The following is an 11,976-nucleotide window of genomic DNA, read 5'->3' as shown; positions in this document are numbered from 1 at the left end:
ACCCGCGAGGACCTCAACAACAAACGTGAATAAGAAAGGAGATAGGGGGTCGCCCTGACGTAGTCCTCTTGTCACTTAGAAATCTTTTGTTGGACTCCCGTTTACCAATACTGACACAGAACTCGTGAACACAGCTGCTTCCATCCAACTCATCCATCTTGGTCCAAAACCTAGCCTCTTAAGCATGAACCGGAGATAGTTCTAATATACACAATTGCATGCTTGCGCAAAATCCACCTTGAATAGAATGCACTCCTTCTTATTTCTCCTAGCATAATCTATTAATTCATTAGTAACAAGAACCCCATCCAGAATTTGCCTTCCTGGTATGAACGCCGTTTGAGTGTGTGATACCAGCTTCCCCATGTACTTCCTTAACCTTAGAGACAGAACTTTAGAGATTACTTTTAGCAGACCATTTGTGAGGCATATCGGCCTGTACTCCTCGAGCCCCATAGGACTCTCGCATTTAGGGATGAGAGCTAACATAGAGGCTGTTATTGCCTTTGGTAACTTCCCACCTCTGTGGAAGTCTTGCACAAATGCCACTATGTCTCCACCTACTGACTCCCAGCATGTCCTCATGAATTCCAGGTTGAACCCATCAGGCCCAGGGCTTTTGTCTCCTTCCCCTTCAAACACTGCATACTTTATTTCTTCCTCCGTAAATCCTTCCTCCAGACATGCTGCTTCTAAAGAGGATAGCCTTGCAAACTCTATATCTCTCCACATTTAAACAATAATTAAATACGAATATGTTTTTTTTTTAAACAATAACAAATATTATTTTTACCTCTAAATATAAGATCATTTTGATTTTTTTTCTCCATTTTTTTTAAATTTCTATAAACTTTTAACAAAATTAAATATTTAAATTTTATAAGTATTATTCTATTTATTTTTTATTTAGAGGCTCTAAGATTATTTCTCTTTCTAAAATGATAAGCTTATAAAAAAAATAGCAATTGTCAACATATTTGGATCTACCACCATTTATTTTAACTCTCATGATTTAATTAAGAGAAATTTTAATTGGTACATTAGTACATCACATTTAGGATAAAAACTAAATGCATGCTTGTACCAACACTTAGGAGATACTCCCATCAGTCATGACCAAGCCTTTTGATCTACTTGTTTCAATTCATTCATCTTTTGCATCCAGCCTTGATGGTAAGTTGCTTTGGTTGCTCCCATCATTAGATCTCTTATTAATAAACCATCTTCAAATGTCTTCTTGAAGTGTACATATAAATGTCTCAAACACACCATATGTTCAATTCTTTCAGACATCTCCTCAAATACTGCTACCAAGCCCTATAACACTGATGTAAACATAGCCCATGAGGAAATTTTTAACACAACAAACATTTAAAATTATGAAAAATATTGAAAACTAATTCCTACTTGACTTTTGCTAATCTGAAATAAAGAAATATCTAATGTCTTTTCCAACATCTTCCCTTAATAATTTTATAAACCACTTCCAATTATCCTACACCATAAAAGACTTTAGGCCTCGCTTTTTTTTTAGAATTGACTGTGCTTTAAAGCGCAGTCTATGGTAGCGCTGCTGTAGGTAAAGTCAGCACTTTTTTATAAAAGTAAAAGCGTTGCTATATATCCACTTGAGGCAACACTTTATTTCAAAAGCGCTCTTTATGGGCCCATTTAGGCAGCGGTTTTTTCTTGAAAAGTGTGTTCTAATGTCCCTCTTTAGGCAGCGCTTTTTTAAGTTCTTTCTTTGGTCCCTTTTAGGCAGCGCTTCTTTCAAAAGCGCTCTCTATTGACCCCTTTAGGCAGCTTTTGGCTTGAAAATTGTTTTCTATTGTCCCCATGCAGACTTCGCTTTTTTGAATATTTTATTTTTATTTTCGGGATACTTTAGGCAGCGCTTTATTTATAAAAACGTTGTCTGATGTCTCATTTAAAAAGCGCTTTTTTAAAAAAGCGCTGTCTATTATGTATGAATCTTTGAATAAAATGCAATTTTTTTTTTAATAAAATGGCAAAAAAAAATTTAAAATAAAATAGTAGCACATATAAATAGCATATTATTTAGAACAAACTGCACAACATATTACTAATATTTTCATACAACTGTACATATATTTTGAATTTATCATATTACAAATATATATATATATATATATATATATATATATATATATATATATCGTTACATATTCCACGATTCTCTCATTCGCGCTCTCTTTAGGAAACCATAGTAACATGTCAACCTCTACTCCCCTTTTACATCATCTTGAATATGAATATTAACGAAGTTCCTTGAAAAATTCATCAAACTGCACCTACTTTTGTCTTTCCACGGAACAACAATACCGCCACTTCTACCTTCAACATCAACGAATAAACAGGCTTTAAACTTCAACATGACTTGAATATTTTCTAACTTTTTTGTTTTAGCTAAGGTTTCCGACAAGAACAAAATATCTGGATGGTACTTGTCATACCCCAAAATTTTCCCAACATATTATTCATATTTGACTTTCAAATGCTCAGAGATACAGAAGAAAGAAGCATGCAGTCTCTCTCCTAAACGATAGCCTCTAAATTAGGGTTTCATAGGAGAAAGTCAACTGAAGTTTGACCAGCCATAACTTCCACATGGAACATCAGAAATTTTCCATCCAAAGCTCATTTTGAAGGAAATTTGATTCTCTACAACTTTGATGTTGGGCCCAAAGTCAAGAAATGCACCATTTGGGAGATATGGGCCAAAATATTACAGGTCCTTCTAAAGAATCGCAAAAAGTCATTTTTTCTCAAAGCTCATAACTTGAACATGGTAAACTCAATTAAGATGAAACCAAAAGGAGGCGTTAGAGGACATCTTGAGCTTTCTAAAATGGTCAGGAATAACTTCATATGATAAAAATAGAAGGAGATACAAGGCTCAAAAGTTGGTCAATTCTCGAGAAAAGCACAAAACCCTAATTGCACAACTTGGCGTTTTTTGGACTAATGGGCCTAAGGAATGGATCCCAAACATGTCCATGGGCTCTATAAACATCCTTAAACTGATTATTTATATTTTTATCACATTTATTTTATTTATTTGAATTTTAATTCATTTAAATACTAATAAATTATGTAAAATATAAAATAATTAGTTTTTAACCAAGGATTTGATTTCCAATCAATTTTAATGAATCAAAAGGGCCAAAGATTGGAATAAAATACCTGCAAAAGAGATTGGAGAGAGATGAGAAATATTTGAGTCATTTTTGGTAAGTTTTAAATTTATATTCAATCAAATATTAATCTCACAAACTACCAAGATTGGATTCAGTTTGAATGACCTAAATTACTCTCTATATATACTACTATGTATGCAGCATAAAAAAAAAACGCAAGGGTTGCCTCAAGAGATCTCAAAACTTCCAAGAAACTTAAATTTTAGGGCAAAACGCAAACCAAGTTTCTGGCCACTCTTAATCAATTTCGAGCATCCTTTCGTTCATCTGAGGTCACAAGGAGTTTATCCAAGCACTCATACGACCCTGCAACACTTCAAAACGGCCTCCTTGGATCGCTCCTTTCGGTAACTTTAATTCAAAACTCAAACTGTTGATTCTTACGTTATAAATGATTTTTATGCATTCATGTGTGTTCATGGGGCTGTTTAGATTAGATTTGATGCTTTGGTTTCGAGTTTCAGTGCAGGAACGACATAAAGCCATTGTTAGGGCATGAGTCGTGAGTCCTCTCGGATCCATGGTTCCAAAACGTTTTAGCCAAAACGAAATCCATATTTGGGTTCAAGGGTTAATTTTAAGAAGATCTGGACGTTTGGTTTCTCTGTTCGTTACGCTTTTTGCAGGTTTCAAATTTTTGCAATAGGTGGATATGAACTCATAGCAAAATCCGCAGGAAATTGCATAGCAATTTCCGCAGGTGATTCCGCATGGCCCAAGGTTGAAGACGATGACGTGGGAGGCCTTGGAACATTGATCACGCGTGGCCCAGCTCCAATGGCCAGTCAGCATCTTCCCAGCGACTCTTTCTCTCCGCACGCGTGTCATCCATGCATTTGTTGGTCAACAATTCACGTTTCCCCACACTGCTTGCTATTGGTTGGAGCGTTGGCGTGTGGGGCCAATGTTGACTCATTCCACTAATTACCTTGATTTCTTATATATTTTATTGGAGTTGTTCCTTTAACATCATATACAGGTGGATCAAATGGCAAAGCGTTGGGAAAGATGACTCAAAGAGGGGAGGTTCGATCCTCAGCCCTCATGTTTCACTTATTTTTCTATCAAGGACATTGCTTATGGATCACGTGGACGCAAACCCACATACGCCTACGGTGCGCCCTCCTCTCATCACCATCAGATCTTCATCAGACAAGATCCAATGCCCAGAAAACGAGTGCCCACCATAGAGCCTCAGGAGCAACCACACTGGATCCTAGAGCTAAGTTTTCTAAAATCCTTTATTTTATTTTTTAATTAATTACATAAACACCTTTGTTTATTTCTTTTTTATAATTCTTTTTATTCTTTACTTATTTAAACTAATTACTTTTATCATATAATAATTTCATAACCAAATATTTTATTTAATCGACAACCCGATTTTATTTTAATATTAAAAATTGTTTTTTTTAGTTTTTAAATTAATATTTATTCTAGGGTTACAATTTAATTTTGGGCTCATTAAAATTATTTTATGCCTTAAATCCTGATTTTAGCATGATAACTAATCACTGTCAATGTCAATGGTAGGTGTTATCCATTAATGCATCTTTTAGCCTACAAACCCTGTAGGTCATAATAAGTTTTCTTGAATAAACCTGTTAGGTTTAGGGTTAGGGTTCGTAAACCTTTTTAGGGTTAGGGTTTGTAAACCTTTAGAGTTTTTAATCAATTAGGGTTTAGATCAGTCAATGCACTAACCTTTTTCTTTCTTTGTTCAAATTTCAGGGTTAACCAAGATTTTTCGATTACGCGTCATGCCAATCAAAAAGCTAAGTTCCGATTCTTTTTCTTAAAATTAATTTTTATTAATTGTTACATTTGCCTTATAGGTTCAACTAGGGTTTACTTCATCTGTTAAGGAACTTCTCTTACACTTACCCCTATTGTTTTTTCTGTTTGATTCTCAGATGATCAAGGTCAATCGAAGATACGAGGAAGGTCGAGGCATTCGAGAATTTTACATTAATTATTATGCCATATTTTTCTTCTGTCTTTTAATTTCCCCATCCCCGCAGGTGTTTATTGTAATAGCGTAGGACATTTATCTTTCCGCCTTTAATTTTTTGCAACTTTAAACTGCGGGGTTAGTAATCTTAGGGAGTGCAAGCCTTGAAAATGAATTAGATCGCTAATTACAAGATAAAATTATCTGAATATTAATCACGTGATTGTGCCACACACACACCTTTAGGGTAATCCCTCTTGTTGCCTTTGTTGCCTGTTGCCTTATGAACCTGTTGCCTTCAAGTTGTTAAAATAGTCAAGTCCCTCGATTCTGAGGATACCTAAAGCAAATGTTGCCCTCAGTTCATTCATCATAAATTTTGTCCCTCGATGTTGCCTCGGTAAATGATGATTCGTCCCTATTGCTAAGGTATCCTCGCCTGTTGCCTAAATGACTATTTTATCCTTCCCTTAGACTACCTGCCCTCTTTATGGCATGGGACAGTCTTATGGCGAATGATTACTCTCGATGACCTGTACATCCAATTGAAAGGCTTCCTGCCCTCTTATGGCATGGATAGATCCTTTCGCCTGAAAAGCTAAAAGAACGAATTTTCAAACTTAGGGTAGTTGCTGCTAATTGCTTGCTCTAATTCAAATTACTCTTTACACCTCTTTTCAAAATCAAATTCAAAAAGACTACGCTTATTTACAAGCTAAAGTTCTTCTTCAAAGTTTTTACTTTTCATACCTCCTTTTCAAACATTTCAAACAATTCAAAAGTGAGCCAAGCAATTAAGAGCCCATGGAAAACCATGGATGCAAAGGGTTCCTTACACCTTCCCTTTGTATAACTTACCCCCCGAACTCAAAATCTTTTTAAAAGGTCTTTTCCTGTTCTTTTAGCCTTTCCTAATTGGATAAAATAAAAGTCGGTGGCGACTCTTGCTTACCGTACATTTCGATAAAGTCAGTTCACCGTATTACAGTACTGATGAAGCAAATTTTACAGATTAGGAATTGCTCTTGGGTTGCTCAATCCCTGGCAATTCCAACTAAGAATTTTCATTAGTCCCGGCAGTCCCGGCTTCTAGGACTTGCCAATAAAAATGCTGGCTCTCCTAACTATTCTCCTGTTCTTTCCCATGCATATTCTCTCTTCTTCTTTTCTTGTCCGCTTGGTCTTCTCGATGTTGTTGGTTTTGGTTGGTTGGCTCTGAGAGTAGTATATGTGATTTACTAGTTAGCGGCTGGTCTAGTGATGGTGATTTACTAGTTAGCAGTTGGTCTAGCAATGGTGATTTTGGGTTGGTGAGTTTTTGGTTTGGTTTGTGCATGTACTGGTTTGGTTGGCCGTGTTTTGTTTTCACGGTCTTTGTATTGAATTTAAAGGGTTTGGGGTTAAGGGACGTACGTATAGTGTTAACACTATTGAAGGAGTTAAATTATTGTTTGATATTTTGGCTGGTGGGTTGAGAGTGATGTGGCTAGTTCAAGATAGATGGGAGAGGAATTTGTGGACCAATTGGGTAGTTATTACATTGGCTAAGTAATGTTTCTAAAGTTTGGTTGTTAGTGTTCGTTGTATTGATTTGGTTGGTTAGTATTTGTAGGGTTTAGTTGGGAGCAGTTATTGCATAGGGCTTCTGTGGGGTAAGTTTCAGCAATGGTTCATAAACCTTTTCTGATGTTATATTCTATATGGGCGCATGAGAATAAATGAGAAATAATTAGTTTATCATGTTTGTTCGTTGAGTGCCTTAGAATATACCAATCATAGATGTTTCTTGTTCATTTCTTATTAGTCCAGCCAAGATTTTGTCATTACTATTTAATAAAACCATGCCATTATTAGGAGTTGAAAATTCAAAATCACCATTATGCTTCATAACTGTTGAACGAATAATTTGTGCCTCTAACGTGTGTGGACCCTCTCACCTTCATGTTCAATTTCACTTATCATTATAGGATCTTCTACCTTTTCACTACCGCAATTGTATTCTTCTTTCAACTACCTTAAAGATATTCCTCTCTCGTACCACTGATTCTCCGCCCGAATATCACTCGATCATCCATGTACTCCATCATCTTGTTCCATAGCAAAGAGAACTTCACACCTCTACTCAAAGTGGCCTAAGAATATTCCAAACACAAAACAAAAGCGACTAAATTTTTATATTTGAAATTAACGATACACCATTCGCCTCCCTTGTTTTTATCTCTTGTATGCTTTTTCAATGATTGTCTTATATCAATCTTGACTCTCAATTTCATATACTGTCGCCAGAAGCTAGTGTTATTGTTCTTGTCGTATTCCACAAACACCTCGATATAATTCGCCTTAGCTTTCCCAACTTTCTCCATTATAAGACCCATCGGAAGGTTATGAACTTGAACCCAAAATTTAAAATGATTAAGAGGTCCCACCTGAACTCTCTCCATAATCAGTGAATAACTATCAAAGGTCCAAGGACCCCCATTCGATGCAACTTCTATATCCAGATTGCGAGAGAAATGGAATAGGAATAAGCCCTCTTTTGCTTCTTCGATTGTAACCCCCTTCACCGATCTCCACATATCTACCACTATTTCTTTCATTGATTTCACATGGAATGGCCTATCACACAAGAACCTTCTTACAAGACACCAGCAAAATCAACCGCTTCAACGCTACCGTTTTTCACATCAAAACAGAAACCTTCTTCTTCGCCTTCATCATGTATCGATAGACCCTCAATATTAGGGTCTGACATTTTCATCTGTAATAATTTTTGTTGGATCAATAGCCAAGAAAAAGAAAAGATCAAGCTTCTCAGGAGAGAAGAATAGGAACTATAAGTGTGCTCTTTAATGTGTTTAAAAAATAGAATTATTGTTTTTTTTTATTTGCACGATTTTTTTTGTCTATAATTTTTGTTGTTAAAACAATTTTCCATTGCAAATATGTTAAATGAAATTTATAAGATTTTCAAGATATTATGTTGAAAGATTAAATAAATAAAAAGAGAAGACAAATAGAATGGTAGAGAACAAAATTACGAAAATAAACTTTAAGAAATATAAGAAAATAAATATTAATGTATTGTTGCCCCATTATCTACTTTATTTTTTTATGTCACAACAGCGGTGGATTAATTTTTTAAATGTCACATAAGTTAAATTGTAGTTTGATAATATAAAGGAAAACAAACATTGAAGTTTAAATTTATTCTTTTGTTCAAATAACATAATACGGGATCTACATCCTCACATCAATAATCAGGTGATATCAAACTCTCAATACACACTTTAGCGTAAACCAAGCCATCACTAATTTGCATCTTTGGAATCATAAAACTACTACTATTAATATCGAAAGCAACCATATCCGTTTTCAATAATTCTTCACGTACCAGCAAGAATTGATCATCGTCGAAAATCCATAATGCCTTAGCATGGGTAACAAACGAAGGAAAAGAAACTCGACACAATTTAGTCCATGACCCTTCATTTCCATATTGCTTCATTTGCCAAACATCACAAAAATCATATCTTTGAACTATGATACTCAAACAACACTTCAATACATCTAAAACCACACTAGCTATATTTTCAACTCCATAATTAGGTAGCATAAACTTGTTATATGATTCATTCACCATATCAAAAGAGATAATATTATAATCAGTATAATCCAACCAATTTAACATTTCACTCACAAAACACAATGATCCAATAACCGGAACAGGGATATCCCCTTGAATCATTCTCCAAGAATTAGTACCCAAAACATGAACCTTAATTTTAGCTTTTTTAACACTAGCATTAATAAAAATAGCAACCACCTTATAAATGTCAATTGATGTATCATATCCAAAACCATATTCCACATTAACATCTCTATCTCTTTGAAATGGATTTTTCAAAGAAGGTAACCTTTTGAACTTTTGAATGGAAGGGTTCCATAGAATAACAGAGAATAGGTTGACAACTAAACAAAGGATTCCATCACAAGATCCGATGATGTTGAAGTGTTTTTCGTTGAAAGGGATATCATGTTGGGTAGGGTTAAGGATGATTGAGTTAAAAATGGATTGAAGTGGGTAAGAGATTACATGGGACTTATCTTTGGATTTTAAGACGACGTTGTGGCGCGTGATTGACATTTGAAGATGCTTTTTTGTGAATTTTGGATCAGAGATTAAAGAATTTAGAGATTTGTTGAGGCATCGAAGTTGAAGGAGAAGCTTCACTGGAAGTCTACAAAAGATTTCTGATACAAGTTCAATTGGAAGTGAAGTTAGTGAAACAAGTGAATTGTTAGGATTAGAAAGCGAAGAGGAAGATAATGAATACGATGGTTGATTTATTTTTTCACTTAGAGGATGATTGGAAATAACGCCGGCTTGGCTTCTTGAGGCCATTATGAAATAGAACCTAAAACAACGAAAACATAAGATATATTGAAAAGTGTTATTAGAAATAAGTGCAAACAAAGTTATATATAACCTTTCAATCTATTTATTTTTTGATAGTATTTTTAAGTAAATTAAAATAGAAGGAAATAATACATTATCTCTATTATATGATTTTAAGTCTGATTTTTTAGTGATAGGACGATTTTGATTTTTTTACAAAATTTTAAAAATATTTTGCATTGATAGAATATTTTAAAAATAGGTAATTTAAATTAAAATAAGATCAATTATATTATATTTCCATAACTTAAATAATAATTTAATATCAATAGGAATGGAAATATAGTTAAACAATATTACCATTTACTCATATTGCGTACATTGAATATATTGGTTACATGCAATAATAATATAATATCCATATTTAAACAATAATTTATTATCAATATGAAAGGAAATATAATTAAATAGTATTACCATTTACTCATACTCCATACATTGAATATATTGGCTAATAACAAGCAATAATATTAATACACTATATTTGTAGTTCTATGTTTTGGAATATTTGGACAACTTTTTTTTCTCTAATCTTACAAAAAAAATTTCAATTTATAACTAGACTATTATTTTTTTATTTATAAAAATTATTCTATTTATTTTCATTATTTTCTAACCCTAAAATTAAATTTTTACTGATAGAAGGATTTTGATTTTTTTTCAAAATTTTAAACTATTTTTCAAAATTTTAAATAATATTGCTTATTAAAAAAAATTCATATTTAAATAATAATCTAATATCAGTATGAAAGGAAATATAATTCAAGAATATTACCATTTACTCAGACTCCATACATTTGAATATAATGGCTAACAAGCAATAACAATATACTTCTATGTTTTGGATTATCTAGACAACTTATTTTTCCAATTTTACATTATTTATTTTATTTTTTTTACTAAAGTGATATTTTTTCCTCGTAAGCATTATTCGACTGATTTTTAATATTTTCAACAACTAAAATGAATATTGTAGTTTACAACTTTTTATTTATAGGATTATTTTTATTTTTATTTTTCAAAATTTTAAACTTTTTTTAATAAGGGTATAATATATAAAAAAAAGGAGATACACAAAAAGGACAGGGGGAATAGGCCAAAACCCTCTCAAGAATTAATAAATCTGAAAAAATTCATCCCTAACCTATTTTTTATAAAATCACATTTAATAGCCAAGGAGATGGCATCAAAAAGAGTGAGAGACGGGGCCGTGCGAGCAAGATCAGCAAAAAAGTCGTCACAGGTATTACCTTCTCGAAAAATATGAGCAATCACAAAAGACATGTTCTCTATAATATGTTTACAATTTAACCACCTGTTTCTAAGCTGCCAAGGAACCAGAGTATCCTTTGAAAATGCTTGGACCACAACTCAATCCAAAGCTTCAACCATGCTCTATCTCTAGCTAGCTCAATGGCTCTAAAAACTGCAGAGAATTCCGCATGTAAGGAATTAGGTTACGAAGTAGGTTCGGAAAAAGCTAAAAGAAAGTTACCAAGAGAGTTTATGAAAATGCCGCCACAACCACTAACATTGTTATCGAAAGAACCATCACAGTTACACTTAATTCAATCCAAAATAGGGGGCTTCCAAAGGACTTCAACAATCTTGGGAGCCCGGGGATAATGGAAGAAGAAGCGTGCAAAGAGGAGTTGTTTTCAATCAAACGAACCTGAGCCATGATGCTGGAAAAACTTGGCTGAATCGGCGGAGACTTGTTGAGAAATCTCGCATTGTTACGAATCTGCCAAATATGAGAGAATATGCTGACAATCATAGCCTAGATGATGAGGGAGCATTTAGGAGAGTTGCTGCAATGGCACAAATCCTAAACTGTGTCCTTCGAGAAGCTAGGAATAGGCGAATGCAAAAGATTACGAAACCAACTCCAAATTTTAACAACATATGGGCAAACAAAGAAAATGTAGAAGGATATCTCACAACTATTCTTACAAATACTACACATACAACAAGTAGTACAACGACGAGTTTGCAAGGCATCGTCCGAAGGAATCTTATCATGCATGATTCTCCAAGCTAAAAGAGCTTTTGAGGGATGAATGTCGGAATTCCATATCCTACCAGCCCAATTCAATTTGATAGAGGGAGAAGCTTTAAATCTATAAGCCTCTTTCATCAATAAATTTCCGTCCACAGCTGAAGGCCAAACCATTGTGTCCTGAAAAATGCTAGGAGTAAAATTCGAGATTACCGGAAGAAGAATAGGCAGTAAGGTGAACCAGTCGGGAGGAATGTGCCAAGCACCATTGCTAATAAGATCACTTGCCAGCATGTCCACATCAATACCATTAGAAGTGAGAAGTTGAGAATTATTTATGTCAATTAAAGGA

At 34.0% G+C, this 11,976-nt stretch overlaps 1 protein-coding gene across 1 annotated transcript; it reads right to left on the bottom strand.

Moving 5' to 3' along the window:
* Positions 1–7,804: 7,804 nt before the first annotated feature.
* Positions 7,805–11,359, bottom strand: LOC131635873 (F-box/kelch-repeat protein At3g23880-like). Its single transcript, XM_058906506.1, has 3 exons — positions 11,298–11,359; positions 8,456–9,584; positions 7,805–7,927 (listed from the first exon to the last, which is right to left on the bottom strand). The coding sequence occupies exons 1-3, from the start codon at positions 11,357–11,359 to the stop codon at positions 7,805–7,807; spliced, it is 1,314 nt and encodes a 437-aa protein (XP_058762489.1).
* Between the last annotated feature and the right edge of the window lie 617 nt (positions 11,360–11,976).

The sequence above is a fragment of the Vicia villosa genome, unplaced genomic scaffold (assembly GCF_029867415.1).
Source record: "Vicia villosa cultivar HV-30 ecotype Madison, WI unplaced genomic scaffold, Vvil1.0 ctg.001583F_1_1, whole genome shotgun sequence".
Taxonomy (NCBI): domain Eukaryota; kingdom Viridiplantae; phylum Streptophyta; class Magnoliopsida; order Fabales; family Fabaceae; genus Vicia; species Vicia villosa.
This window is presented reverse-complemented; position numbering and strand designations above follow the sequence as displayed.

Excerpts from the sequence above, each read along its gene's own strand:
- LOC131635873 (XM_058906506.1), bottom strand. The coding sequence starts at position 11,359 with ATGCGAGATTTCTCAACAAGTCTCCGCCGATTCAGCCAAGTTTTTCCA. Across the intron at positions 9,585-11,297 it reads TTTCCAGCATCATGGCTCAG|GTTCTATTTCATAATGGCCT; the intron begins GTTCGTTTGATT and ends TCGTTGTTTTAG. Across the intron at positions 7,928-8,455 it reads ATGGCTTGGTTTACGCTAAA|ATGAAAATGTCAGACCCTAA; the intron begins GTGTGTATTGAG and ends AAATTATTACAG.